The sequence below is a fragment of the Theobroma umbraticum genome, unplaced genomic scaffold, assembly GCF_002168275.2.
Source record: "Theobroma umbraticum cultivar Fairchild unplaced genomic scaffold, ASM216827v3 scaffold_30.0, whole genome shotgun sequence".
Classification (NCBI taxonomy): Eukaryota; Viridiplantae; Streptophyta; class Magnoliopsida; order Malvales; family Malvaceae; genus Theobroma; species Theobroma umbraticum.
In genome coordinates, this window is record NW_018397254.1 from 1399563 (window position 1) to 1424394 (window position 24832).

The following is a 24832-nucleotide window of genomic DNA, read 5'->3' on the forward strand; positions in this document are numbered from 1 at the left end:
CATTTCAGAGAGTCTTTCTGATGATTCTTGTTTCTCTCTCTCAAGCTGCAATTCCAGTTCATTTCTCTGGGTCTGTAAGGAATCCAACTCCTGCTTCAAATGTTTAACCTGCACCTCTAGGGCTGTTAACTGTGAAGAAGCTTCATTCTCTGCGCTTACATGTTTCTCCTGGAGAGCAGTGAACTCAAGCCCTCTTTCTGCCAATGTTTTCTCAAATTCAAGGATTCGATCCTCTAAGTCCAGCTTTTTCTCCCTTAACTGACCATTCTCCAATTTCTGATTCTCCATTTCAGAGAGTCTTTCTGATGATTCTTGTTTCTTCCTCTCAAGCTGCAATTCCAGTTCATTTCTCTGGGTCTGTAAGGAATCCAGCTCCTGCTTCAAATGTTTAACCTGCACCTCTAGGGCTGTTAACTGTGAAGAAGCTTCATTCTCTGCGCTTACATGTTTCTCCTGGAGAGCAGTGAACTCAAGCCCTCTTTCTGCCAATGTTTTCTCAAATTCAAGGATTCGATCCTCTAAGTCCAGCTTTTTCTCCCTTAACTGACCATTCTCCAATTTCTGATTCTCCATTTCAGAGAGTCTTCTATGATGATTCTTGTTTCTCCTCTCAAGCTGCAATTCCAGTTCATTTCTCTGGGTCTGTAAGGAATCCAGCTCCTGCTTCAAATTTTTAACCTGCACCTCTAAGGCTGTTAACCGTGAAGAAGCTTCATTCTCTACGTTTACATGTTTTTCCTGGAGAGCAGTGAACTCAAGCCCTCTTTCTGCCAATGTTTTCTCTAATTCAAAAATTTGACCCTGTAACCCCACCTTTTCCTCCCTTAACTGACCATTCTCCAATTTCTGATTCTCCATTTCAGAGATTCTTTCTAATGATTCTTGTTTCTCTCTCTCAAGCTGCAACTCCAGTTCATTTCTCTGGGTCCGTAAGGAATCCAACTCCTGCTGCAAATTGTTAACCTGATCCTCTAGGGCTATTAACTGGGAAGAAGCTTCATTCTCTGCAGTTGCATGTTTTTCCTGGAGATCAGTGAACTCAAGCCCTCTTTCTGCCAATTTTTTCTCTAATTCAAAGATTTGACCCTGCAACCCCACCTTTTCCTCCCTTAACTCATTCTCTGCACTTGCATGTTTTTCCTGGAGAGCAGTGAACTCAAGCCCTGTTTCTGCCAATTTTTTCTCTAATTCAAAGATTTGACCCCGTAATGCCACCTTTTCCTCTCTCAACTGACCGTTCTCTTCAATTTTAGTTTCTAACTCCTGTTCCAGTTCGCCTTTGTGATTCTTTAGAGAATTGACCTCAAATTCTAGATCCTTCCTTTGTGCCACCAAACCTTCTTTCTCCTGCAGAACTCTCTGTTGATCCTCGGTCTTTCTTACTATTTCTTCTTTTGCCTTTTCTATCGCAATTGCATAATCTGAAATAGCATGAGTTTTTCTCTCAAGCTGCATTTCCAGTTCTGCTTTCTGGCTATGCAAAAATTCCAGCTCCTGCTGCAATCTATTTATCTGATCCATTAAGCTCTTAACTTGATTTGATGCTTCATCACTTTTAAATACTATATGTTCTTCCAACTGAGATTTCTGGGTGCGTACAGAGTCCATGTCAACTAGCAGATTGTTGATCTGCACTGTCAAATTCTCTACTCTAGATAATGATTCTTTCTCATTATCCTCAAATTTCTTTGTGAGAATCAAAAGCTCATCTTCTCTCTTTTTTGACATCATTTCAAGTTCTGAAATTTGGGATTGCAATCCTCTGTTTTGCTCTCCCACCTGTATTACTTCAGCTGCTTTGTTCTCTATCTGCACCTCCAAATCTCTGTTTGTTGCTCGCAATGATGCCAACTCCAGCTCTAAGCTTGTCACTTGTGCCTCTAATTCTTTTATCTGAGCAGATGATTGATTCCCATGCACCTCATGCAACTCTTTGAGAGTCAAAAGTTCCCTTTCTTTCTCACCAATTTCATCTTTCGACTGGCTCATGTCAGCCATGAGCTGTTGTATTGTGCCCTGTGCCTGCTGAATCTCATTTGAAACCTTGGAAAGTTCTGAGTTCAGGGATTTATTATCTGCCACGGTAGCATTCAGACTGTGGCTCAATTCTGAAACTTGTTGTTCTGCAGATTCCAGCTGCTGCTGCACATTGGAAACTTCTCCTCTAACACTCTCTACCTCTTGTTTCAGAGTTATATTTTCCTCTTTCAGCTGATCAACTTCTCTTCTAAGATCTTCTGTAAACTTCTCTCCGTCTTCAATTCTTTTAACAGCAGTCTCTTTCTCTAGAATTAAGTTATCTTTTTCTCTATTCAGATCTTCCAATCTTTGATTCACCTCAGCTTCCATCTTACCAGCAGTGTCCAGTTTAAGCCTCAGCTCTTCATTCTCAGCCACAAGTTTTGATTTTTCACTCTCTGATCTTTCAGATTCAAGCTTCAGATTTCTGACGATTTCCTCTGCTTCTTGCAGCTTGCTTAAAGAAGCTAGATTCTCTGAATGTAAAGCATCTTTTTCTTCATTTGTGGCTGTCAGCTTCCTCTTCAGGTCCGCGATTTCCATTTTTGCCATTTCAAGTTCTTGTTTAATGCCTTCTGCTATTTTCTGAAATTCACTTTCCAATTGTCCATTTTTACCGCCTCCATCCTTTGAAGAATAATCAGACTCTGAATCCGAACTTGAAGAAGAGGAGGCATCTTTTTCTCGTTTGCCATGAACTTTTTTCCTCAGCTCTCCCGTGAGATGATCATATTGTGCATAGAGATTTTGGTAGTGTTTGTGGAAATCCTCAATTAACTGGACAAGTGGTTCCTTCTTGGAGTTAGCTATTGAGATCCCATCATTTTCTTCGACTTCTTCATCCTTGATGAGCTTCAATATTTTTGTCACCTTGTCATCAATTTCTGCGTGAAGAGAATTTAGGCTTGAGATTAAAACAAAAGAAGCAAATCATAAGTGGAACATCATGTTAAGCTGATTGTGGCATTTCAGAACATCCACCAAAGTTATCAGTAAAATGGCATTGCACAAAAAAAAACCATAAAATGTAGAAAATTACCTATTTTACTTCCTTTAAGCTGTTCATCTTTTTCTGGATCAACATGGTGCCCAAAAAAGGACTTTATAGACTCCCTAAAACGACGCTTGGTCATCTCTTAGTCAGATTACCAACTAATTTTGCTCAACAAATGTGCATGAAGACAAGGCAATCTCCATCTCAAGCAAAAAATCTGAAAAGCAGAATTAAGGATACCTCGTAATTAGTTTCAAACCATGTCAGCCAGAAACTCTATAACATACTCCTAACACAGACTGATTGATTGCAAAAGTATGTAATCTCCTGAGGACCTTAAACCATTGAATATCCAATTAAATACTTAATTAAAATAGTTTAACCAAAGAATTCTGGTATCATAACAACTAGCAAACTGATGGCCTTGTCAGAAGCAAATTATCTATTAACAATGGTATTGTTTGGACGGAGGCGCATCTTCATTGCTAGAGAAAACACTCAAAATGCTACAAACTCCTAATGAATATGAGAAATATGTTGCATACGTACTTAAACGGCAGTGGTGGATCACTTCTAAAAATCAATTTGTTTTAAATTGGAAATGAAAGTGGTCGTCAGGCATTCCATCATGTTGTTCTGTACAGGATGTCCTCCTTAAGAAACAGTTCTTCTCAAGATATATATTCGGCACTAGAATTTATAAAGTATGCCAAGTTTCATTTGCAAATTTTGGACCCATTTGAAACAGGATTTAAATTACCAAATCCAATGTATTGCACTAATCCGACCCAACTATCCATCATACAAATTCCAACTGAAATCTAAACAACCAAGAACGAACAGCAACAAGAATCCACGACATGGGTACATTTGTTTTCCTTTTTTTTTCAAGATTGCTACATATTCACACCGATAAGTGTACATTGCATCCTATGATCTCCATTGCTCAATACCTAACATTTCTTCCTTTTTCACCTACTGTGCATTAAGTTTCAATAAATGCTCTGATTCATGACCCACTCCAACAAAGCCATAGCCGTTAAATCTACAGCTATAATGGGCCCAAACCCACTCCCCTACATTCAAAAATTAGTTCCATTACCACGAAGAACAAAGACGCAAACTACAGCAAAACAGAAAATTGTACTTCTGTTAAATATTAGTACTACTTTCAAATCTCAAAGAAACAATAAACAAACCAAATCGTTTCATTAAATAAACAAACAAACCAATCAAATCCGGCCTGCCACGTTTTGATAATCCAGTTCAAAATGACAAAATCTAAGAGCAACAATCTTTTTTCAAGTTAAAACGGTGGAGACGGGAACTTGGGATCTAATATAAGCGTTTATAGATTTATCAAATAACTAATAAATATGACCATGATTCTAAGAACATAATCCGTAATAGAACATGGGTCCACATAATCGATGCATGCATCAGCATTGCTTTTGACTAAATTAATGTTAAGCATAATAAGCAAGATTAATGATTTGATTAGATTACCAAAAAGAAATACAGCCAAAAAGGCGTAAAGATTTTTCAGGAAGCACTTGTCAGCAAAGTGGCAGATATGATTCTAGTCTGGCGCCACCTCATAATCACATTCACCGGGGAAGGGAATCACCCACCCACGGATAGAGAAGCTGATTTGGAACTATAAAAGACAGCTATTATTTGGAAAAAGGTGAGCTGTTCTTTTTGTTCAGACCACAGAAGGCAAGGCCCAGTCAATTATCACTCAATTACCAAAAAGTTTTTACGCATGAAAAAGAAATACTTATAAAGAAAATAGAAAAGAAAGAAGAAAAGAAGCTGTAAGTAATACTAAAAACTTTTGACATAATAAAGTAAAACAAATAAATCAGCAGTAAAGGATGAGCAGGAGGAGTAGTAATTTGGCATTATTCACCTGAGACTTTCTCTTCACTTTCCTTTCTCAATCGTGCTTCGGAAGCTTTGCTAAGTTTCTGCAGAAACAAATAGTTTCTTTCTTCTGTTCAAATCAAAACAGTTACATACGGAATTTAAGATAAACAATCTAATCGAAAACGATGTAAACAACAAGTTCCTAACGAAGAAGAAGAAGAAGAAGAAGAACATGATTGACTTGAACTGGAAATCATGATCTTAATAAAATTTTCATCTTAAATCATTTTGAATTCTGGAGTCGGCAGTCATCCATGTAAAACCAAACGTTCAAGGAAGCAAAAACGAAAAGGATCTAAGTCAATCTTATGCTTGAGAAAATAAGTAAATCAAACATCAAATTATTTTTACAGAATCATGAACAAGAACAAGAAATAAAAAAAAAAACGAGAGAGATAAATCAACTAAATTCGACTATCAAAACTGCAGTTACTGAAGTTCTTGTTTAAAGATCAAAGGTATTGATCGAAACAGAAGTTGAAGCAATCAGAAGAAGAATTTCAAGTGATAATTAATCAGTTGAGAATCAAAGATTACCTCGAAGCTTGATTAAGAAGAAGAATCTTAAAAGCAGAGGAGAAGAAAAGAATGAAACTCAGAGAGAGAGAAAGTGTTGTGTGTTTCGAATTCCTTTTGAGAAATGAAACGCGCAGTACATTATAATAAAGAATAAACAGAGAAAGCGATTTGGTTTATAATAGTTCCCTTTCTTTAGAATTTTGTAGCTTTTCAATTCTCAGGAGATGGAATCCTTGGAGCTTTCTATCACACTAACTGCCCTCGCCTTTGTTATTTAATTGCAGTCATGCCCTCCGGGCCATTCCAATTTCTCGTCATAAGAAAAAAACGCGAGATGATTTGATATTTTTGATTCCTTTCGGTCGGAGGGAAGAAAATAAAAATCATTGGCCACTTATTGGTTTCCCGCGCTTTTGGTGTTTTCACGATTTGTTTCGATGTTCGAATTCGCTTGCCCTCACCGTAAGAAACCGCGTGGGGATGTGTATATAGTAACTCGAGGGAAACTTCCTGCTACCGAGGTTTGTCCTATTGGGTACTGCCGCTGTTGTCCGGAATCTGAATTTTACCTCACTTTTTTTTTTCTTACAAAAAATTAATAAATAATTGCGATTTATGTAAAGAAAAGTAATGTGGCAGTGCTGAATGGGTTCATAGATGACTAGGCAAAGTTCATGTCTTTTTCTGGCTTCTAACAATCAGCTTAGAGATGAATTCCTTGAGATAGTCGCAGCGGCAGCGGTGATAGTCGATCAAGAGGCAGAGCTGCCTTATGGCTTCCCGCTTCTCTTCTTGAAGACCCAACAGTGTCTCATCCTTGTCTTTCATAATCTTCTCCAATTCTCCCACTCTGTTCTCAAGCCCACTCACTGCTTTCATCAGGTTCAGCTTTTCTTCTCCTTGCTCTCTCAACTTAGCCTCCAGCGACTCCTCTTTTTCCTTATTCAGTTCCGCTACCACTAAATCCACATTGCTTTTCAGCTGTTTGCAGTCGTCTGCAGAAACAAGGTCGCCGGTGACATTTGAGATGCGGGTGAGGGAATTCCCTTCGTCTTCTAGCTCAATCACTGCTGAAGTCAAATCAGACAATGCAGTTTTTCCTGGCTCCGTTGTATCCCTCAACTTCCTGAACTCAGTTTCATAATTTGCAAGCTTTTCTTCAAGTGCCCCATTCTCTTGCTCTAGCCTTTCTTTTATTATCTTGTGAGTCTCTTTGTTCTCAAAATGTATTTTTTCTGCAACCTTGATCCTCTGGTACAAAAGACGGATGTTGTCTTCAACTTTCTTGCGGAACTCTTCTGCTAACTCCTCAATCTTTCTTTCTAGGACTTGGGAATTTAACGTGGATCCTGACGACCACCTTCTGACCACCTTAGAGTTAGACTCCTCCATAGATTTGTTTATGGCTTCCTCTCTTTCTTTCGTGATTCTCTGTTGATCAGCAATCTGCAACTCCAACTGGCTTTTCTCCATCTTCAGGGAATCCAACTTCTGTTGCAGAAGTTCAACCTCCGCATTCAAGGTCCTTATCTGAGCATTAACTTTAATGTTTATACTTTTGCTATCCTCCTGAACAGCAGAAAGCTCAAGGCCTCTCTCTCGAAATAGTGTTTCCAATTCTAGAATTCTAGCCAGCAGGTTACCCTTTTCCTCTCTCAATTGATTGATTTCACGGATATTACTCCTCACTTCATCTTCTGATATATTTTTCTGCTTGCGTAGAGTGTGCACCTCTGATTCCAAGTTCATCACCTGCACCTGTAAGCCTTCTTTTTCCTCTATAGTTTTCTGCTGAACAGCACTCTTTCTTACTAATTCCTCTTTCAAGGATTTCACTTGAATCAGATACTGGGAGATTTCTTTGGATTTCGTCTCTAGCAGAATTTCTGATTCAGTTTTCTGGCTGCGTAGGGAATCCAATTCCTCCCTCATTACATTTTCCTGATCAAATGATTCACTACTTTTGCATGCTATACTTCCTTCGGCTTCACATTTTTGGGCACGTAAATAGTCCACCTCCTTTTTCAGATTGCTGACCTGTGCCATTGAATCCTCAATTTTAGACATTAAATTGTTCTCATTGTCCATGATTTGCTCCATGAGTTTAGTTACTGCATCTCCTTCCTCCTTTGGTATCAATTCGAATTCCGAATACAGTGCCTTATTTGTCTTTCCTTGCTGTTTAGCTTCAGCTGTCTTACCATCAAGCTGATCTTCCAAATCTCTTTTCTGGTGGTGCAGAGATTCCAGCTCTGTTTTCAAGCCGGTTAACTGCTCCTCTAGCTCTGTTACCCGTCCCTGATGCACCTTTCCAAGAGCAGAAAGTCTCTTTTCTTTCTCATCCACTTCTTTTCTCAAATCTCTGTTGATGGTTTCTATTTCTTGTATTTTACTTAAAGCTGCCAGATGGTCTGAAGCTAAAGCTTCCTTCTCTTCGGTCTTAGAGGCCAATTGATTCTTCAAGTTAGCAACTTCTACATTTGCCCTTTCAAGTTCTTCCTTGGTGTTGTCTGCCATCCTTCTATGGGAACTTCGATTATTATTAAATTCTAAGTTGGAGTTCATTTCTATATCCTCAGAGGAATAATATTCTGAATCCGAGCTGGAGGCATAATAAGAACAACTTTCATTTACTTTTCCATCGTCAGCTTTCTTACTTGACTCTCGTCTAAGCTGATCATACTGGGCATAGAGTGACTGGTACTGTTTGTGAAAGTCCTCAACGAGTCCGACAAGTTCTGGCTCTTTTTTCACTCTGTTTCTCCTCTTAATGAGCTTCAAAATTCTTTCCACCCTCTTTTCAACATCTGCAAGAAACAGGGAACTTCCGAATCTGATACACAAACATCAAATGAAGTGGCTATAGAAGAAACTGTTAAAACTCTCATATTGACTTGGTAAAAAGCCCTTCAGATCTTCAAGCACAAAATAATTACAACGACGAAACACAAATCAGGAAAGTCGACAAAGCAATCAACGCTAAACAATGACAGCTACCGAAGGTAATCAAAGAATTACTCATTAAGCTGACAGTCGTAACCTACAAAATAGGAAGCAATTACAAGGCACTGTTAACTTTTTTCTCTACAGGACAGGTATGACTATGACCAGATCCTGGAACCTTGCTTTTGCAGAAGCATAAACATGGTGAAAACCTTATTGTTAAAAGAATTCCTCATTTGGATATTGACAGTTATTTTCAACCATAGTTCATCGATGTATCCACCTCCTTGAGGATGACAATAGGGGATTTTGTTTTCTTTGCAAAAAGGAAAATGCACATAACTATGTAAACACCCATCCATTAAGATTTACAAAATGAAGAAGCAAACCATACTAAAATTAGGGAAGAGTGTGCATTCCAAATGAAAAGCCTATAGGCCACCGATAAAACTCACTGAGATCATACATTAAAAGTTGCCATCCATTTGATAGCAGAAACTTTAGATATACACCGCAAATTAGGAAGGAAAAGCCTTCATAATGATAGTCATGCTCTCTTTGATTCTCTACTAATATCAGAAGAGGATAAAAGGAGGGTACCCAGGGAAGATATCAGCAAGGTGCAAAATTTGATTGTACAGCAAAATAAAGTGCATTGTTTTGGATTCCATTAGTTCTTAGGGATTACAAACCTGTTTTTGTCCCTTCCACTTGCTCCATCGTTTTGAGTATCAGAATTCAGGAGAACCGTTAGAGTTCTTTGTCAGTCTTTACTGCTTCATCATCTCCAATATGAAATTTGCAGCAAATTTAACGAATGAATGCCCAATAAAATGGGGGAAAAAAGAAAAAGGCATTTTCCATCTCAAGTAAACAAACTAAATATCTGAAAATAAGGTGACAATAACATTAATAAAATTATGTTGACATTGCCACATTCAAACGTAGTAAAGTCCTAAGCTTAAGCATATCCCTGAAAACAGTTTAGGCGGTCATTGCAACTCTTACAGCTTCTCCCATTTGACCAACACAAAAATTGCTTGCACCAAAGACAAGGTAACAATAGAAGTAAAATTACTTCCTTTGCAGAGTGAAGAAAAACAAAGACCGTTATAATGTCCACTCGAAAATTGTTACATCAGACATTCATCCAAACTGCTCAAAACTTTCAAAGTCTTGCAATAATTTGGTTTTTGAAAAACATGCCATGAGGCATGCCTGTCAAATCTTCAACGTGCTTTCTTGACCTATGTACATTAAGAATTCATTAATGACAGTTCTATTACCTAGTCAAAACTTAATAGCAGATGCTTAACCACCCACTTTGGAATTTTATCCTAAATCAGAGTCTTCAATACTAATAGCCCTAGGCAACAAAGAAAAACACACATCATAACAATATATGGTTGTAATAGGTACATAACCTGCTGTAAGTGCTTCTAACAGATAACCTCTTGTTATGGAAACCCAGCTACCAAAAGAAGAAAACTTCTTTCTAAGCCCTGAACACATTCAAACATATAGGAATCTTCCTTCAACAGGGTAATCAAAGCTAACATATATGCATAGCTTTATATGATTTTGATGATTTGGCCCACCAGAAAAAGAGTGGTGGTCCATTAATAAATCCAGATTTCCAACGATTGGGTGATCAGTGATGGTGCATAAGGATTGAGATGTCATCTTCAAATGGAAAGAACAGCCCACCAGTTTCATGACAACTTTGAATCTCAAATTCAAGCATCTTTTTTCGACGTCCCCTTTTTTTACAAACTTTTACCAGCTAACATCTAGTCCATTGCCACCCCGGGCCTAGCAATCCTAATCACGTGGTTAAAGGGTTTTTAATTAGAAATTTTGAATTAAAGTATGTTACGTAAGAAATGACATTTGCTGAAAGCTACTTAAAATGTTGTAGATTCAAATCAGAATCCAGTTCAACAAGAATTTTAAATTCATCAAGAATTAGAGAATGAAATATAATTGACAATAAATACAGGATCAGTTTTCTGGGAAATTCGAATTGTAGTTAACATATTGACTCTTATGTTAAACTAATTTAAATGGAGATATTTAGTTTTTCTAATGAAAAACTGAGATTACATTGAATAAATTTTCATTTTCTATTGCATTTTCTTGACAACCAAACAAGGATAAAAGATTTTTTTTTAACAGAAAAATTACATTGAAATTGAATATTACCTGGAAATTGAAGGCGAATATTCTCTCTGCCGATCAGAATGCGATGAGAAGAGATAAAATAATTGCAAATTGGGAGACATTTTCAGGAGGAAAAAAAAAAAGGAAATTATTAAATTGACGCTCCCTTTTTTGTAATTTACGGTGTTTGTCTTGGTCTGGTCCTGGAGAGAAGGAAATTTTGGCGCTTCTTTCGATACAATCGCCCTTTGATTTCGGTTACTATTGCACTCAAAATCATTGAATTTTAGCCAAGGCGGCAGAAACCTTATTATCTCGGGTGGCGGAAAAACGCGATAATTTCATCTGTCTAAAAATATAAGTTTCAACGTGATGCCACGTGGGTGATGTCCCGCGCTTTGTCTTTTGTCTTGTCCTGATCTTCATGCGTTCGGAGTTTCGATTAGTTTTCTGCACTCACCACCTTGTTCTCTAATCATTTCCAGAGAAAATTGCTAAGGACAGAACACATTTGAAAACAGTTTGGCATAATCTTTTCTTTTATTTTTTTTTCCCATTTGGAAGTCTTAAACCTTGTTACCAAATCCAACAAAATTATAATTTCTTTTATTTTTTAAAATTTATATTATTACATCAAGTACCTCCAAAAGAGAAACAAGATAATAAATGAAAAAATGTATTACTTGATTAGATAAAAAATATCAGGTTAAACGGTTCAAAAAAAAATAAATTTGATATAAGAGATTTTTAAAAAATTATATAAATATAAATATTATATATTTTATTAAGTTAATTTTTTAAAAGAAAATAATGATATGCAACAAATGATAATATACAACGTGAATTTAAGCTGTGTAAATTAAATGACATGAGTGAATTCAATTGTAAATTTTGCATGTAAAGAAATGATAATCAAATCCAATTAAAGATCTGTTTGTTCTGCAGTAAAATATATTTTGAAAAACATTTTTAAAATTTATATTTATTTGAAAGATAAAAAATTAATTAAATATGTAAACCATTTTACAAGGTAATAAGATTAATTATGCAAAATATCTTACGCTCTTAAAGGGTGTAAGATATTTTTTCAGAGAATAACAATAATATTTTTACACTAAGTTTATGAGTATAAATTTGATAAATATTAATATTTAACTTAAAATAATTTAAAAAATAAAAATATTTAATTTAAAAATTAATTTAAAATATTAATATTTAAATTATACAATACTATTAAAATTAAAATATATATATTTTTAATGAAAGCATTCAATGTAATTAAATTTTGTATTTATAAATAGAATAAATCTTACTAATAATTATAATAAAAAATATTTCAATGATCATTATTTAATAAATACAAATTTATAAGAGGTTTAAATCGTATTGATAATTATAATAAAAAATATTTTAATGATCATCATTTAATGAAAACATATTTACAAGTATAGATTTTGGATATCTTACCCAATGGATGATTATTTATATTTTTATAATTATGATAAAAAAGTTATAAGATGAAATTTTTTTAAAAAAATTAAAATTTATTTTTATTATAAATATGTGATTAAATATTTTAAAAAATATCATTATTGATATTATTTATTTTTATTTTTATTCTTAATTTTGATTTCAAATTAATAAAAATTAAATATCAATATTATTTTATAATTAACTCTTATTTATTAGTTCAATACTTAAATAACTCTACCATGATAGATAATATTTTTTATAAAATGATTCAAATAAAAAAAATATTTTTAATTATTTATCAAATAATAAAAATAAATTTTTTTATATAACATTTTATATAAAAAACGTTTTTTTAAATAAATATTTTTCGAGTATCAAACGGACTTAAAGCGTAGAAAACGTTAATGTTGGCAGCGGCTACGGGTACGGAAGTTCACATAACTACCGCGTAGCTTATGCTTTCCGCTATCCCGTACATGGTGGCAATTGGCCGGTTTCGAAGGTAGGCCTGCAAAAAACCTGTACGGGAAGAAGAAAAATTGAAGCAATATTCATGGTTAACAAGGAGCCTAAAGTAAGAGCGTAGAGACAACATGGAAATGTGGAGCCCAACTCCAATGACGTTTCCACCAGTTGTGTTCCAATTTCCATGTGCCAATCCCTGGAAACTATGTACCTGCCTGAAAACTGTAAAGGGTAGGCTACACCGCAAGTCTACATTAATATTTCCAAATCAAACAACGATCTAATTAAAAGTCAAACTAAAAGCGGCTCTGGGACAAATAGGAACCAAATTTGGGCTCGTTTGCGCGAAATTAATTTGACTTTTGACGTTTGAACTCAATTTGCTTTTGTAGTTGTGAAGGAGTCCAGTACGGTGATACCATGTTAGAATTTGACTGGGCATTCGTAAAGGTTCTGCCGCGCCGCCCCAGTCCCAGTGAAAGAAAGAATATACTAAAAATATGTTGAATTTCCCTAGGCCTTGCTGGACTGTAGTTTAGGTGATCCAACAAAAGGTTGGCAGCACGGGATCACAAAAGTTTGCTGGCTATGGGGTTCGAACCCATGCGTACTTATGTACAGAAGATCTTAAGTCTTCCCCCTTAACCTCTCGGGCAAACCAGCTTCGACACCACGCTGTCGTCTCAAGTCAGCTCATACCTAAACTTAATAGGAACTATAGAGTATGAACAAGCTACGGACTACTCTTAAAGGATCAATCGAGGTTATTATGCCAGATCCGGAATGGATTGTGGGTTTCAAATTTTTTTTTTACAGGAGGAGAGAGAGAGGTGTTGGTGAGGGATTTCATGGTATGACGATTGACAAGCACTAGGACTAATGACTCCAAACTATACCACATTGGAATGTTCTACAGACATGAATTTGCATAACAGCTTTAAGTTTAAGAGTCATCTTCGATAAGGTAAAATTCGCAATCAAAATTTGCTAACCACAAGGGAAATCCATAAAGAATGCTAACTCATCTATGATATAGTGCTGTTTGCTAACAGGCTCCAGAGACTTGTCCCTTTAAAGCTTGTTTTTAACACAAACACTGCTGAACTGAATCCATACATAAAAGAATTAGGCAGCTAAGTTGGCACTAGTATTTACTTTGGAAGTACAAAAAAGGTTCAATACAGATATGCTCCTAGTCGTCATCAGAAGAGATCTTCTGTTTTTTCCACTTGTAAGCAGCTTCTAAAATCTTGAGATTCGTGGTCTGGTTTTCTTCTGGGAACAGATAATCAATGTATTCCTCATACCTGCCAAGCCAAATAATTCAGAATTTAGTATCCAAGGAAAACACATATATACTAACATTGTAAATGCATCTGTTCGATGAAGACTACTTCTGTTTAAGTGAGGTTTGACGCATAGTCCTGTTTTTTTCTTTTGGCCGGAGTTTGATGCAGGGTCTTCAAACTTATGAAATTGAAAAAGAACATAACGAATGGAAATGTAGGAACCAAAACTGGCCAATAGGGCACACAAGCAGACAGACCCTCTAAGGTGGTAGACAGAAGACCTCTATGAGGATTAAGAAACAACTCGGAAAAAGAGCCAACAATTTAGGGAGCTTTGGAACATAAGAACTATGTTGACTTGTATGCCCAATGGGTTTAGCCTCAGAGTCCCTAATTGCTTGGTTCAAAAAAAACAACTGAAGCTACAGCAAGACTACTACATCATGGATCCAAGAAACTGGCAGAAGCAAAGTAAATGATAAGTTACATACCCGGCCACACCACTGTCTTCACTTGCAATTTGCTTCCTCTTTTTGAGTTTCTTTGGCAACTTAGACTGGACTAGGCTAATGTTGCCAAGCTGACCAAAACTGCTTTCCATGTTAAACCACTCTTCCAAGAGCATAGCACGTTCTTCTTTCAATTCAGGTGCTGATGTTCTATAGTAGTTAATTGCTCTCTCAAAGACTCCTGGTAAACAATAACAGGTAAGAATTTGTTCCACTCATAAATGATTAAAGTAGATGTATAGCAGCAAAATATGGACAGGTCTAAACTCACTTCTTGCATGCTGAATGCATTCCTTCTTTTCTTCCTGGACCCCATCTCGTGGCGAGTCTGAACCACCATTATTCTCCTCCATTGCAGAGGCTTCAAACTTTGCATAACTAATCCACACCTTCAAGTGCTTTGTACGATCCAAAAGCCTCTCATACAATCCTCTGGTTCGTTCATACTCACCTTCCGAAATTTCAAAATCAATGTATGCCTGTCATCAAAGAATGAGCATTACCACAATTTTCTATAATACCATTATAAATGATTTCTTGAAAAAACAACAACTATCAGCCCAGAAGGAAAATAAGGAAAACTGGAGAAATTGCTCTTAGAGACCTCCACACTATCCCAATTTTTAGTACCTTAATGTATACATCTCCTAGCAAACATGCAACTCTTTTTAAAGTGAAGTTCCATGAAAAAATCATAAGTCATGTTACTATAAAAAACTTAATCATGAGATGAGAAACTTTATTAAACATCATGAATGAAGCAACAAGACAAAATTATCAAGCCTGACATACAGAAATGGTAATTAAGTAAATGCCCCCCACCCCCCTCTCCCACCCAGCACTTCTTTCTAATGGTTTCTGCCTTGACTATAAAAAAAGCATAGCTATAATCACAAAGACAAACATCACAAGACAGTCATTATAGGGTAAATACCTTCCACAACAACTCTGGCATGTCCAAAGCTGGCTGTGTAATGGCAAGCTCAAAAATAGCTCTTGCCCGGTCTGTTTCAGACAACGATCTTTCTAACTCAGCATATTTGCTCCACGCATAGCAGTTCTCAGGTGCCCACTCTAGATACTTCTCGTACAATTTTCGGCAACGATCAATATTGCCAAGTTGCAGCTCGATCTCAATATACTTCTTAAAGATCTGAATGTTAAGAAAATGTTAAGAAAACAACATAATGTAAAAACTTATTGTAGTCAAATTTATAAAACTTTTAGCATCAGGCTAGACATCTACCTTATCCTTAGGTGCCTTTCCAATAGCATTTCCTAAAATTTGTCGAGCACCCTTGAGATTAAGTTGTCTTATCTCAAACTGCGCAGCAAGAAGCCAGATCTTTGCAAAAGAGAACTTCTCATGGGGAATAAGCTTAAGGCACTCCCTGGAAAAATTTAAGTGAATGAGGTACTTTTCAAAGCCTATAATAATCACACATCCGAATGATTTTTAAAACTGAAAAGATGAGGAATAGATAAGATAAACCAGAAGAGATGAGCATTCTAAACTTAACGCATGTCAATAAAATGTTTTTGTTTCCTTTTAAACAATGTCATTTCTCATACTGTTTTGGATATAAAGAACTGTCAATAAGATAAACCAGAAGAGATGAACCCACGCAAAGAAAGGAAACAGGGAACAGAAAGACAGGCATGGAAAGACTGAAGGTGCTGATGCAACAAAGAAACAGAATGGTCATCGAGAAAAAGGGTGGAACAAAGACAATTGCAATCAATCTTAGGTAAGTTACTTTGTAGTTGGTAGCAGGTTATGTCTGAGATTTTCCTCTTTCTTTTTCCCTTTTTATCAGCTTGCTTCCTGAGCATAGCTAAGATTTCACCACAAAGGGCAAGGATTTAGGTGAACATGTAAGACATGAACCAACATACTCAAACATTCTAATAGTTAGCAAGTTTCTTGCAGTGTTAATTGGCATGATTTATGTGTGAAGCAATGATTTCACTTACAATTTAGCAACGGTCGCAACCAACAGAATCATAAATCCATTGCAAGAAAAATTAAGCATACCTATACACATCTCGCGTGCGCTCCGTATCTCCAGCATCAAGTTCCTCGTATAAAGCATAATTAATCCTAGTTTACACGTAATCCATAAGTCAGTCACACAGTTCAGAATGAAAAAATATAAGCATTGCACGATTAGGCACACAAAAACTCACCACAAGTAAATATATCTCTGCCAATATCGCTTCTCCTCAGCTGGGGGAACATTAGCTATAGCCCTCTCATAAACCTCCCTAATCCTCTCCTTACTCCCGACACTCTCTTCCAACCTTATATAATCGAACCAAGTGTCATAATTCATCGGATTCTTCCTCACTTCATCCTCATATTGAAACCTCCTCTTCCCTACAATGGCATCCTCAATCCCTTCCTTATCTCCATATTGTTTCTCAAAAGCCACAAACTTTCTATACAAATCCTCTGCCCTCCCTTTCGGTATATGATCAAGAGCAAACTTGTAAATACAACGAGCTCGTTCTGTTTCCTTACACCGTTCCTCAAACTCAGCAAAGGCAACGAATAACTGCTCCGCATCTTCTTCATCAGCCAGCTTCTCCACCGCCCGCTCGTACACATTCCTTGCCCGCACAATTTCCCCGTTCTTCATTTCAAATTTGGCGTATTTAATCCATGCTCCGACTTTGGGGTGACACTGAACGAACCGTTCGTAAATTGCACGAGCGCGTTCAACTTCGTTGTAGCGAAGCTCGAACTTGATGTAAGAAAGCCAGCCTTGTTGGTCCGGCATCCACGACATCCAGCGTTCGAAAATCTGACGAGCTCCGGCGACGTTCCCTAACATCTCCTCCATGTGGATGTACTTGTACCAGAGCTGATCCACGCGTGGCAGGAGAGTGACGGCACGGTCCCAAACATTCCTTGCGTGGTTGATGAATTTGTTCTTCATCTCCACTTCGGCATATTTGAGCCATAAAGTGTGGTTTCGGTAGTCGACTTCCAGAGCGCGCTCCCACACGCTCCGTGCTCGATCGAAGTCTTTCTGAGACTCCTCCCATTGGGCATACTTAATCCAGACACTGACGTTCCACCGCACACGGCGAATTAAGTCTTCGAATTCCTTGCGTTTGCGGAGGCGATAGTCGGCGAGTTCTGTTGAGTCAGTAATCTTTTGCTTTGGTGGTCGGATTTCTGCTTCTTGCCGTTCCCGAGCTTCTCGGAGGATTTGTTCGGCAGTAATCTGAATGGGAGCTGGAGTTTTGTTCTTGACTCGAGTGGGGCGAGGGAGTTTGACCTCGGTATCTTTCCGGGTCAAGTACCCTAGTGAAGGATCCGCATCTTTGGATGCCATGACTAATTAATGAGAATGAAGGGCAAGGGGATTTCTCGCTGAAGAAGGAAAAATACAGCAGTACGCCGGATTGAGGATTTCCGACTCTAAAGCACCAAAACCCCAAAACGATTCACCAAAACTTTAACCCGAAAAATCCACAAAAAAAATCTACCAGAAAACCAAATGATAGGGCAAACGAAGTATAGAGAGAGAAGATCGGGTAGAGTGAAGGATAGAGAGTTTTCGAAGAGGAAGAGAGAGACAGAAAAGGAAGAAGAGAATAAATCGGTCCAAAAGGAAGAAGAGAGAGAGAATTAAATAGGGTCACCAGTAGCAGACAACTGCAGTCCGAAACGATGGTTAGGAAAAAAAAGGTCGAGACAGAGAGAGACGCAGTGAACCAGAAGATAACAAAGGAAAAAGGAAAGAACTTGAGAATTTAGGGTTTTCTCTAGATTTTATAGTAAAATTCTAACGACACCGTTTTCTTCAGTAGGAAGCTCTTTCTAACCCTAGTCGGGGCCCAACCCGAGTTCTTAGGAGCCAGGCCCGACCTAATTAAAAGGCCTTATTTTTCACTTGAGACTTGAGGTATATTTCTTCTCATGACCAAAAACTATTTTTATCATGGGATTAATTTAATTTAAATCATCAAATGAAAGATTAACGATTTAAGTTAGACAATGGTAAAAAGAAGAATACACAAAAGAATTAGAGAAATTATAGGAAAAAATGGAAAAAGAAAAGGATTTCTTCACATAATCAATTTGAATTTTAACAATAAAAAAATAAAACTTTAAATGATATACCATAAATTATTATAATAAACAAATATAATGATAAACATATATTTAAAATAATTAAGGCTATTATAAAAGAAAAAGAAAAAAATAATGTAGAAGTAAAAATTATCTTTGTTATCTGTAACATACATTTTTAACAAAAATTTATAAATGTTATACTTCTTTTTATGTCTTTCATAGTAAATGTTTTCTAAAATATTAGAATTTAAAATAAATTAAAGAATCATACATTTTATCAAATTATTTATAATTTTAAAAAAATACAACACTTACAACATAACACAACAAGCCAACAACAACAATTTAATTGCAATGTTTTAACATTAACTCAGTAATTTTTATTACATGAATATTAATTAATGATAATAAAACAGAATAATCCTCTCACCAATGCACTACTAAGTTGTTGTCTACATGATTAATCATACTTTATGAAATTGTAGTAGTAAATGTGTTGTTTATAAGTTAAAGTTTAAGCTCCGAGACCTAAAACAAGTTAAAGTTTTGAACTTAAAAGGCAATACTTTTTTTTTTTAAGATTAAAGTCATTTTCATTAAAGCAGGGTGAAATCCCCTATATACACAAAAAAGAGGAAACCTAGCTAGGAAAACTTGGTTCAAGTGCCCTTCCAGAAGCTTAGCATACAAAAATGCCAGTTGAAGTCAAAATACTATACAGCTACAAAATATTAACATTAGTCAGATTCAAAAAAATTACAATTATCCTCAAACAGTCAAAAAAGACGAAAAGATGATTATTTGGGATGTTTCTCTCTCTTACAAATCCATACATAAGCAGAACAATCCAATAAAGCTGATAGGCCTTATCATGTAAAAAGAAGCTGCACCAACAACATAAAAGTAAACTGAATTCAACATAATCAAAAGCATGCTCAATCACTCAGGCGGTTATGGGTACACACAGAGCAGATCATGGGCTCTATCAATCCCTGATATGGCAAGGTTAACGGGTACCACATTACTTGTCCTAGGAGTGTATTTTATCTTTCAGCTAACAACTCTGTTTTTAGGGAAAATAGTTTGAAGGATGAGTTGTCGTAGCTTTCATAGGGTTTTCTCAAGATGTGTCATCCACAATACCACATTCTTAGAGTTAGATTCAATGATAATACCGGCAGAGTTCACCCATGAGGAGGCAGTAAATTTAACCATAGCCTCTCTGACTGTAAGGATTTCGACAAGGTTAGCATATCCTCGACCTGCTTTCTTCGAAAAGGTCATCTTGACAGTCCCTTTGTTATCTCGTAAAACTCCTCCAATTCCAACATGGCTTAGACATCCTCTGGCAGCCCCATCGGTATTAAATTTGAACCAACCTACAGGTGAACATTCCCAAAATACCATGCTCTTAACATTTTTCTTTGAGGTAGGAGTGGAAGCCAAAAAAGGAATAGTAGCAATATCAGAAACAATGTTGTCGCATGGCCATTGGGACTTGACCCACCATGCCACTCTCAACTTAACAATATCCAGCACTTACATCAAATCCCACATTTTTCCATCAAAGATCATGTCATTTCTATAAAAGCAGATGGACCAAACAATGATAAAGAATGACATCCTCATAATGAGAATTCCAAGCTTTAAAAAATGAAATAGGATCCATTGACATACAAGTAGTGGTTTGCCATTCATGACACCACAAGCACCACAGCTTCCAAGATTCAATGCAAGAGAAGAAAAGATAGGTGACTGATTCCATTTCGTTGTAACAAAACACATAATTAGCGACCTCATAATGTAAGAGATTTTTGTTAACAAGTTTCTCCTTAAAGGCGATACTACTTCTAATATCAATGAATATATATTGCTTATATATGTTAACAATAAAGCCTTGACAACTTAGTTGAATTTATGTCACAAATTAAGTGACATCAACTTAATTAGAGAATTGATAAAAAAATAAACTATAAAATAAAAATATATATTAATAAGATCATAATAATAATTTTTTTCTAATATTAAAACATGTGTGTAGGTTCATTTATTGGAATTTTTCCCTCATTTTACACTTTAAGATAATTATAAAGTTTTTTCTTTTTTGTTCTTATTTTAGTATTTACCTTAACAAGTTATATATCAATCTTATCCATATAAAAATTGTGCATAGGACTCATTTATTCCAGGGTGGAAGTGTTTATGGTCTTTGCACAAATCGATTAATTAAAAAAATTAATTAATTATTAAAATATTTAAGAATTAAATTAAAAAATTTATTTAATAATATTAAATCTGATCGGAATTTAAATGTCATATCAAAAGGACCGAAACCTGAGCAGGTGGGCAGGTCTACTCCAGGGTCCTGGCACGCTCCAGCCCGCACCAAACACCAAAAGGACAAGAAGGAAACTGTGACCCCGACGCGTGATCTGAGTCCCTAACACGAACAAGCCACCGTCCACCTGCAGGATTTTCATTAATCACTTTTTTCTTTTTTTTTTTAAACACTATATTTACCTTTAGCGTCTCTAGGACTAGAAGTCTTTCCAAATCCCAGTTTCCGCACGACGCCTTTCCTAATTTTCTGTGTCACATACAAAAAATGGCAAATGGGGGTGCTGATACAGCAGATTTGGGAGAAAATGAATATGACAATATCAGCAATTGGAGCATCTCCAAACTGATTTCTTCCCTCAAATCCGCTTTTCGTCCCACGGTCTTCTCAAAAGCGGAGGCTGTCCTAGTGGCGAGGGAAGACAAATCAAAGCGGGAGATCGAGGCACTGAAACAGGAAAAGGATTTGTTTTTCTACAAATCCGAAGAAGAGAGATTGGAGAAAATGAGTTTCGAAAGCGAGCTCAAAAAGTGCAAGAAAGAGTGCGAGGAAATGAGGAATGCGGTGTCTAAGTTGCGGGAAGAGAACATGGTATTAAGGAAGAGAGAGAAGAGTGCAGAGGAAAGATGCAAGAAGTTGTTGGAGGAAGTGAAGAGAATCGGAGAGAAAGACAAGGAAATGATTGATTTAAGGAGCAGGAATTGCGAGCTTGAATGTGAGAAGGCGAAGGCTGAAAATGAGATGGAAATATTGAGGAAGAGATTTGAGGAGTTGGACAAGAGGGTATCGAGTTTGGAGAGTGATTTACGGTTTTTGAGTAATCAAGAAGATTTGAAGGATAATGAGATTGGAGGAGAAAGCAGGAGCTTGAAAAACGTGGGGGTAAAATTTGATGTGAAGGTGGAAGAAGTCTCTTTTGGTCCAAGTTGTGATTCTCCTGTCAAAGCTAATGGGAATCCACAAAATGCAGGTAAAAGTTACAAGCTGCTTGAACAAATTTTAAATTTATATTGCATTTTGATTCGTTAATTTGTTTGGATAGTTTGAGTTTTAGTTATGTTAAGAACTTCGATTTTGTTCTTTTATGTTCATCAACACTGTGGGCACAAAAAGAGTATTTATTATTTCATTTTAAGTGTTGTGTATATGCAAGGTGAATTCTTTTTTGGTGTATTTGGATTAGTATTGTCAGTATGTTGATATATCATCAGAGGCTTGTATGTCCAGCATAAAAACCTCCTTTTTATCGGGGAATATTATTTTGTTACGTTGTTTGAATTGGTGTCTTCAAGTTTTGAATAGATGATAAATTCATTAGATTTCCAAGTGTTTTAGAACCAAATCTAGGAGCTTATGCTAAATATATGACTATGAGCTGTGTTTACGTCTTACTGGTACTTGTAAAGTTCAATTTTGTCCCTTTCAACATCTGCCAGTGAAATATTATTGATAATATCTTGGTAAAAACTTGCATGCCAGGGAGTGAGAGACCTCCATCTCAAAGCATTATTCAGATTGTTGATAGTGATGATGAATGTGCACCAGTTGAAACTCTGAGTGAAAAAGGAATGGCTTTGCTATGTCCTGCTGACAACTCACATGCAGATCGGATTGGTGTACAAAATGGGAGCCCAACTCTCAAAAGAAAACGAACTTCATGTATAATTGTACGTGAGAATGAAAATGGCGATAATGATGATAACTCATTGACTGGATCAGTGAAGATGAAAAAATGTGAAGAGCCAGTTTGCAAGCCTGATGATTGTCCTCTTAATCCTTGCTCAAAAGCAACTATCACTTCTGATAGTAATGAGGTTGACAAAGGTTTTAGCACACCAAGGGAGGATTTTATGGTTTCAAGGCAATGTGAACAGCAAATGGAGTCTGAGCAGAAGTCTCAGAATCTTATGAATGGGTTTCCTTTGGATGGGCTTGGTTTCATGGAGGAGAGTTCCTGTTCCTCTGACTCTGACTCTGATGATGACAATGATGGTGTGCATATTTTCTTTAACAATTCTCAGCTTGCACCAGAGGCTCGGAGGGAAAACAGAAATTAGCCAGAGGAATTGGATGGCTAGTTTCTGTTTTAGATGGGAAAAACCGAAAAAAGCCTTTGTCAAACTGTGCCAATGGACGATTTTATCTTTGATGTGCGCAGGTATCACATACAGAAGCTTTCTTCATAACCCTGCCTTTTTATCTTTTTGTTCATTGACTGTAAAGGTGAAGATGAGATAGTTTCAATTAATATCTTGAAAGATAGGTTCTCATAAAATATAGTTACATGCATTAGAAATATTGTAAAGGAAAAGAGAGAAGTGGAGTGGGGTTGTTTAGAGAAGAGGGAGATGGAGAGAAACGGGAAACAGGAGGGAAGGGGAGAATGGCAGTTGTTGAGTTTTTCTAACATTAAGTTTGACAAACCAAATGTTGCTTTGTAATTTGTGCACTCTGCTCTATGATAACATGATACAAGTATATTTCCTTTTAGCATTGAAAAGAAAATTGCTTTCTGTAAGTTGTATAAATTTGTTGTTAGCTTTCCTTACAATTATGCTACCATAACGTTTCATGCACATTGGCTTCAGGGGTATTACTCTGGCCAAGATTCGCATAGACGGGGATCCAGAGGGAAGCTGAAGAAATACACCTGGGAATTACTGGAGTTAAGATTGAGAGGTCTTGATCATAATAAAGAACTAGCTATTCAGCACTGTAAGCAATTATTTGAGATAGACCGAAAGAAAAAGGATCCTTTTGGTTATAATTGTCGACTGAACGCACCAATATTGTTCCTACCCGAAGTCGTTACTGATATGGCGACAGCAAACTGTCGAAGAGGATAGGACTTTTTATTTTGTGTCTCTCTCCCTGCTTTTAAACAAGTCTCAAACCTTTTCCTCAGGTCTTACTGTAGATAGTCACATGTTTTAGAAGACACAAGCAACATTGTTTATAGCTGCTATTATGCTGGTATATCTACATGCCTTGCCTTTCCAGTATCTTCAGTGTAGAATTAAGCAGGTCTCTGCAATTTTGGGGAAAAGAGCAGGATAGGCCTTGCCTTTCACTTTTCCCCTTTAGATTTTTTGCTCTCAGCTACGAGATTGAAGGGGAGGTGGGTGGTTAGTGCCCATCTTAAATACCCAAGAAAAGGAAAGATAGTCTATGACAGTATTGACTTGATGCTTGCATCTTGCAAATCTTCGAGATGCCTAATAAATACAGCAGCATGTAAACATTGAAATTTATTCCTTCATGGATCTTGTTTTAGCTTGTGTATGGTAAACCATGATATAGCTTGAACATTTATTATACGTTATTTTTTTTATAATTGAGAAAAGAAAAATTCGGATTTTATTTTTTTATAAAAAAATTATGCATGAATCAATGATTTTAATGTCCGGGTGCATTATACGTCTTAGTTTGTAAGTGTGACTCTGCTTTATTTTCAATCCCATTGTCTGCCGGTTCCGGAGGCAGAGGCACTTTTTAGTTGAAAGATGCTGTCTAGCTTGTTAAATCTTACAGTTCTTAGCGAGATTGAGACTTTGGGATGGAATAATATTTTCATGAGAAATTATGGGCTAAGGTCACATCCCCATGCCCTCTCCAGCGAGGGGTCGAGGATGAAAGGTACCTTTGATGTGTAGCTCATTTATTGGAAGTTGAAACCTCCGAAAGAGAAGAAAAGAAAGATAAAAGAAGAAAGGGCAACCTATTCAACTAGCCTATGGGGCTATGGCAGCGAAGGACCGTACGTCATTTAAAGTAGTGGCTGTAGGAGAAATGGTGTTGATGTCACTGTATATGGTTTCTCTTACTTATCTTGTAAAGACTGCATTTATTTATGATTTGAGTGCAAGTCTTTTTTGAAATTGCCCTCTCTATTAATTCAGACTTTCTTTTTATGAAAAAGGGTTGATAAAGGAAGGTTTATCCCTTACTCTTTCAGTTCCTTTTCCTTCTTTCATTGCACGCATTACCGTTCAAAAGCGTGCATTATGTTGATTTGGGATATTGAGATTAGGATGCGCATGGGCCTGCAAGCTTGACGTGGCTTCACTGGTGAGTGGCTGCATGTAGGGATATGTCGGGGCCTCCGGGGCG

The 24832-nt window shown here is 36.6% G+C and overlaps 4 protein-coding genes and 1 non-coding gene across 9 annotated transcripts in view; 1 reads left to right on the forward strand and 4 right to left on the reverse strand.

Annotated features, from left to right (window-relative positions):
• The window catches only part of CIP1 (COP1-interactive protein 1), a 7467-nt gene extending 1832 nt beyond the window's left edge, over positions 1–5635 (reverse strand). The window contains exons 1-4 of one of the 3 annotated variants that reach the window (XM_089785492.1): positions 5480–5635; positions 4926–5009; positions 3059–3230; positions 1–2903 (exon numbers count right to left, since the gene is read on the reverse strand). The exon at positions 1–2903 is cut by the window's left edge and continues 1832 nt beyond it. In XM_089785492.1, the coding sequence (XP_089641618.1) occupies positions 1–2903; positions 3059–3152 (2997 nt within the window). In that variant the 5' untranslated portion in view covers positions 3153–3230; positions 4926–5009; positions 5480–5635. Of the gene's footprint in view, positions 2904–3058; positions 3231–4519; positions 4857–4925; positions 5010–5479 lie in introns of those variants that run through there. The other 2 variants (XM_089785495.1, XM_089785497.1) reach the window with 2 other exon arrangements.
• Positions 5636–5975: 340 nt separating this feature from the next.
• On the reverse strand, positions 5976–10889 carry LOC149527689 (uncharacterized). 2 transcript variants are annotated; one of them, XM_089785500.1, is made up of 3 exons: positions 10607–10889; positions 9097–10225; positions 5976–8268 (listed from the first exon to the last, which is right to left on the reverse strand). In XM_089785500.1, the coding sequence occupies exons 2-3, from the start codon at positions 9122–9124 to the stop codon at positions 6134–6136; spliced, it is 2163 nt and encodes a 720-aa protein (XP_089641626.1). In that variant the 5' UTR covers positions 9125–10225; positions 10607–10889; the 3' UTR covers positions 5976–6133. The 2 variants fall into 2 exon arrangements, with proteins under 2 accessions (XP_089641626.1, XP_089641628.1); XM_089785502.1 differs by lacking the exon at positions 10607–10889 and having other exon boundaries at positions 9097–10562.
• Positions 10890–13082: 2193 nt separating this feature from the next.
• TRNAL-UAA (transfer RNA leucine (anticodon UAA)) lies at positions 13083–13165 on the reverse strand. The gene has a single exon. It is a non-coding gene; the product is annotated as a tRNA-Leu (tRNA).
• Positions 13166–13501: 336 nt separating this feature from the next.
• On the reverse strand, positions 13502–18036 carry LOC110428548 (uncharacterized). The gene is made up of 7 exons (XM_021444442.1): positions 16488–18036; positions 16336–16401; positions 15547–15691; positions 15235–15453; positions 14572–14779; positions 14283–14481; positions 13502–13809 (listed from the first exon to the last, which is right to left on the reverse strand). Exons 1-7 carry the CDS (start codon positions 17639–17641, stop codon positions 13695–13697), a joined length of 2106 nt encoding a protein of 701 aa, XP_021300117.1. The 5' UTR covers positions 17642–18036; the 3' UTR covers positions 13502–13694.
• Positions 18037–20844: 2808 nt separating this feature from the next.
• LOC110425573 (uncharacterized) lies at positions 20845–23445 on the forward strand. Of its 2 annotated transcripts, XR_002446029.2 has the most exons (3): positions 20845–21692; positions 22202–22880; positions 23311–23445. XR_002446029.2 is itself a non-coding variant. In XM_021440490.2 (2 exons), the coding sequence occupies exons 1-2, from the start codon at positions 20990–20992 to the stop codon at positions 22777–22779; spliced, it is 1281 nt and encodes a 426-aa protein (XP_021296165.1). In that variant the 5' UTR covers positions 20845–20989; the 3' UTR covers positions 22780–23300. The 2 variants fall into 2 exon arrangements, 1 of the variants encoding a protein (XP_021296165.1); XM_021440490.2 differs by lacking the exon at positions 23311–23445 and having other exon boundaries at positions 22202–23300.
• Positions 23446–24832: the final 1387 nt, after the last annotated feature.

Coding starts and splice junctions, on each gene's coding strand:
- LOC149527689 (XM_089785500.1), bottom strand. CDS start 9,124: ATGGAGCAAGTGGAAGGGACAAAAACAG. Junction 8,269..9,096: donor AGTGGAAGGGACAAAAACAG/GTTTGTAATCCC, acceptor TGTTTCTTGCAG/ATGTTGAAAAGAGGGTGGAA.
- LOC110425573 (XM_021440490.2), top strand. CDS start 20,990: ATGGCAAATGGGGGTGCTGATACAGCAGATTTGGGAGAAAATGAATAT. Junction 21,693..22,201: donor TGGGAATCCACAAAATGCAG/GTAAAAGTTACA, acceptor CTTGCATGCCAG/GGAGTGAGAGACCTCCATCT.
- LOC110428548 (XM_021444442.1), bottom strand. CDS start 17,641: ATGGCATCCAAAGATGCGGATCCTTCACTAGGGTACTTGACCCGGAAA. Junction 14,482..14,571: donor ATGCATTCAGCATGCAAGAA/GTGAGTTTAGAC, acceptor ATTGTTTACCAG/GAGTCTTTGAGAGAGCAATT. Junction 13,810..14,282: donor GAAGACAGTGGTGTGGCCGG/GTATGTAACTTA, acceptor TTGGCTTGGCAG/GTATGAGGAATACATTGATT.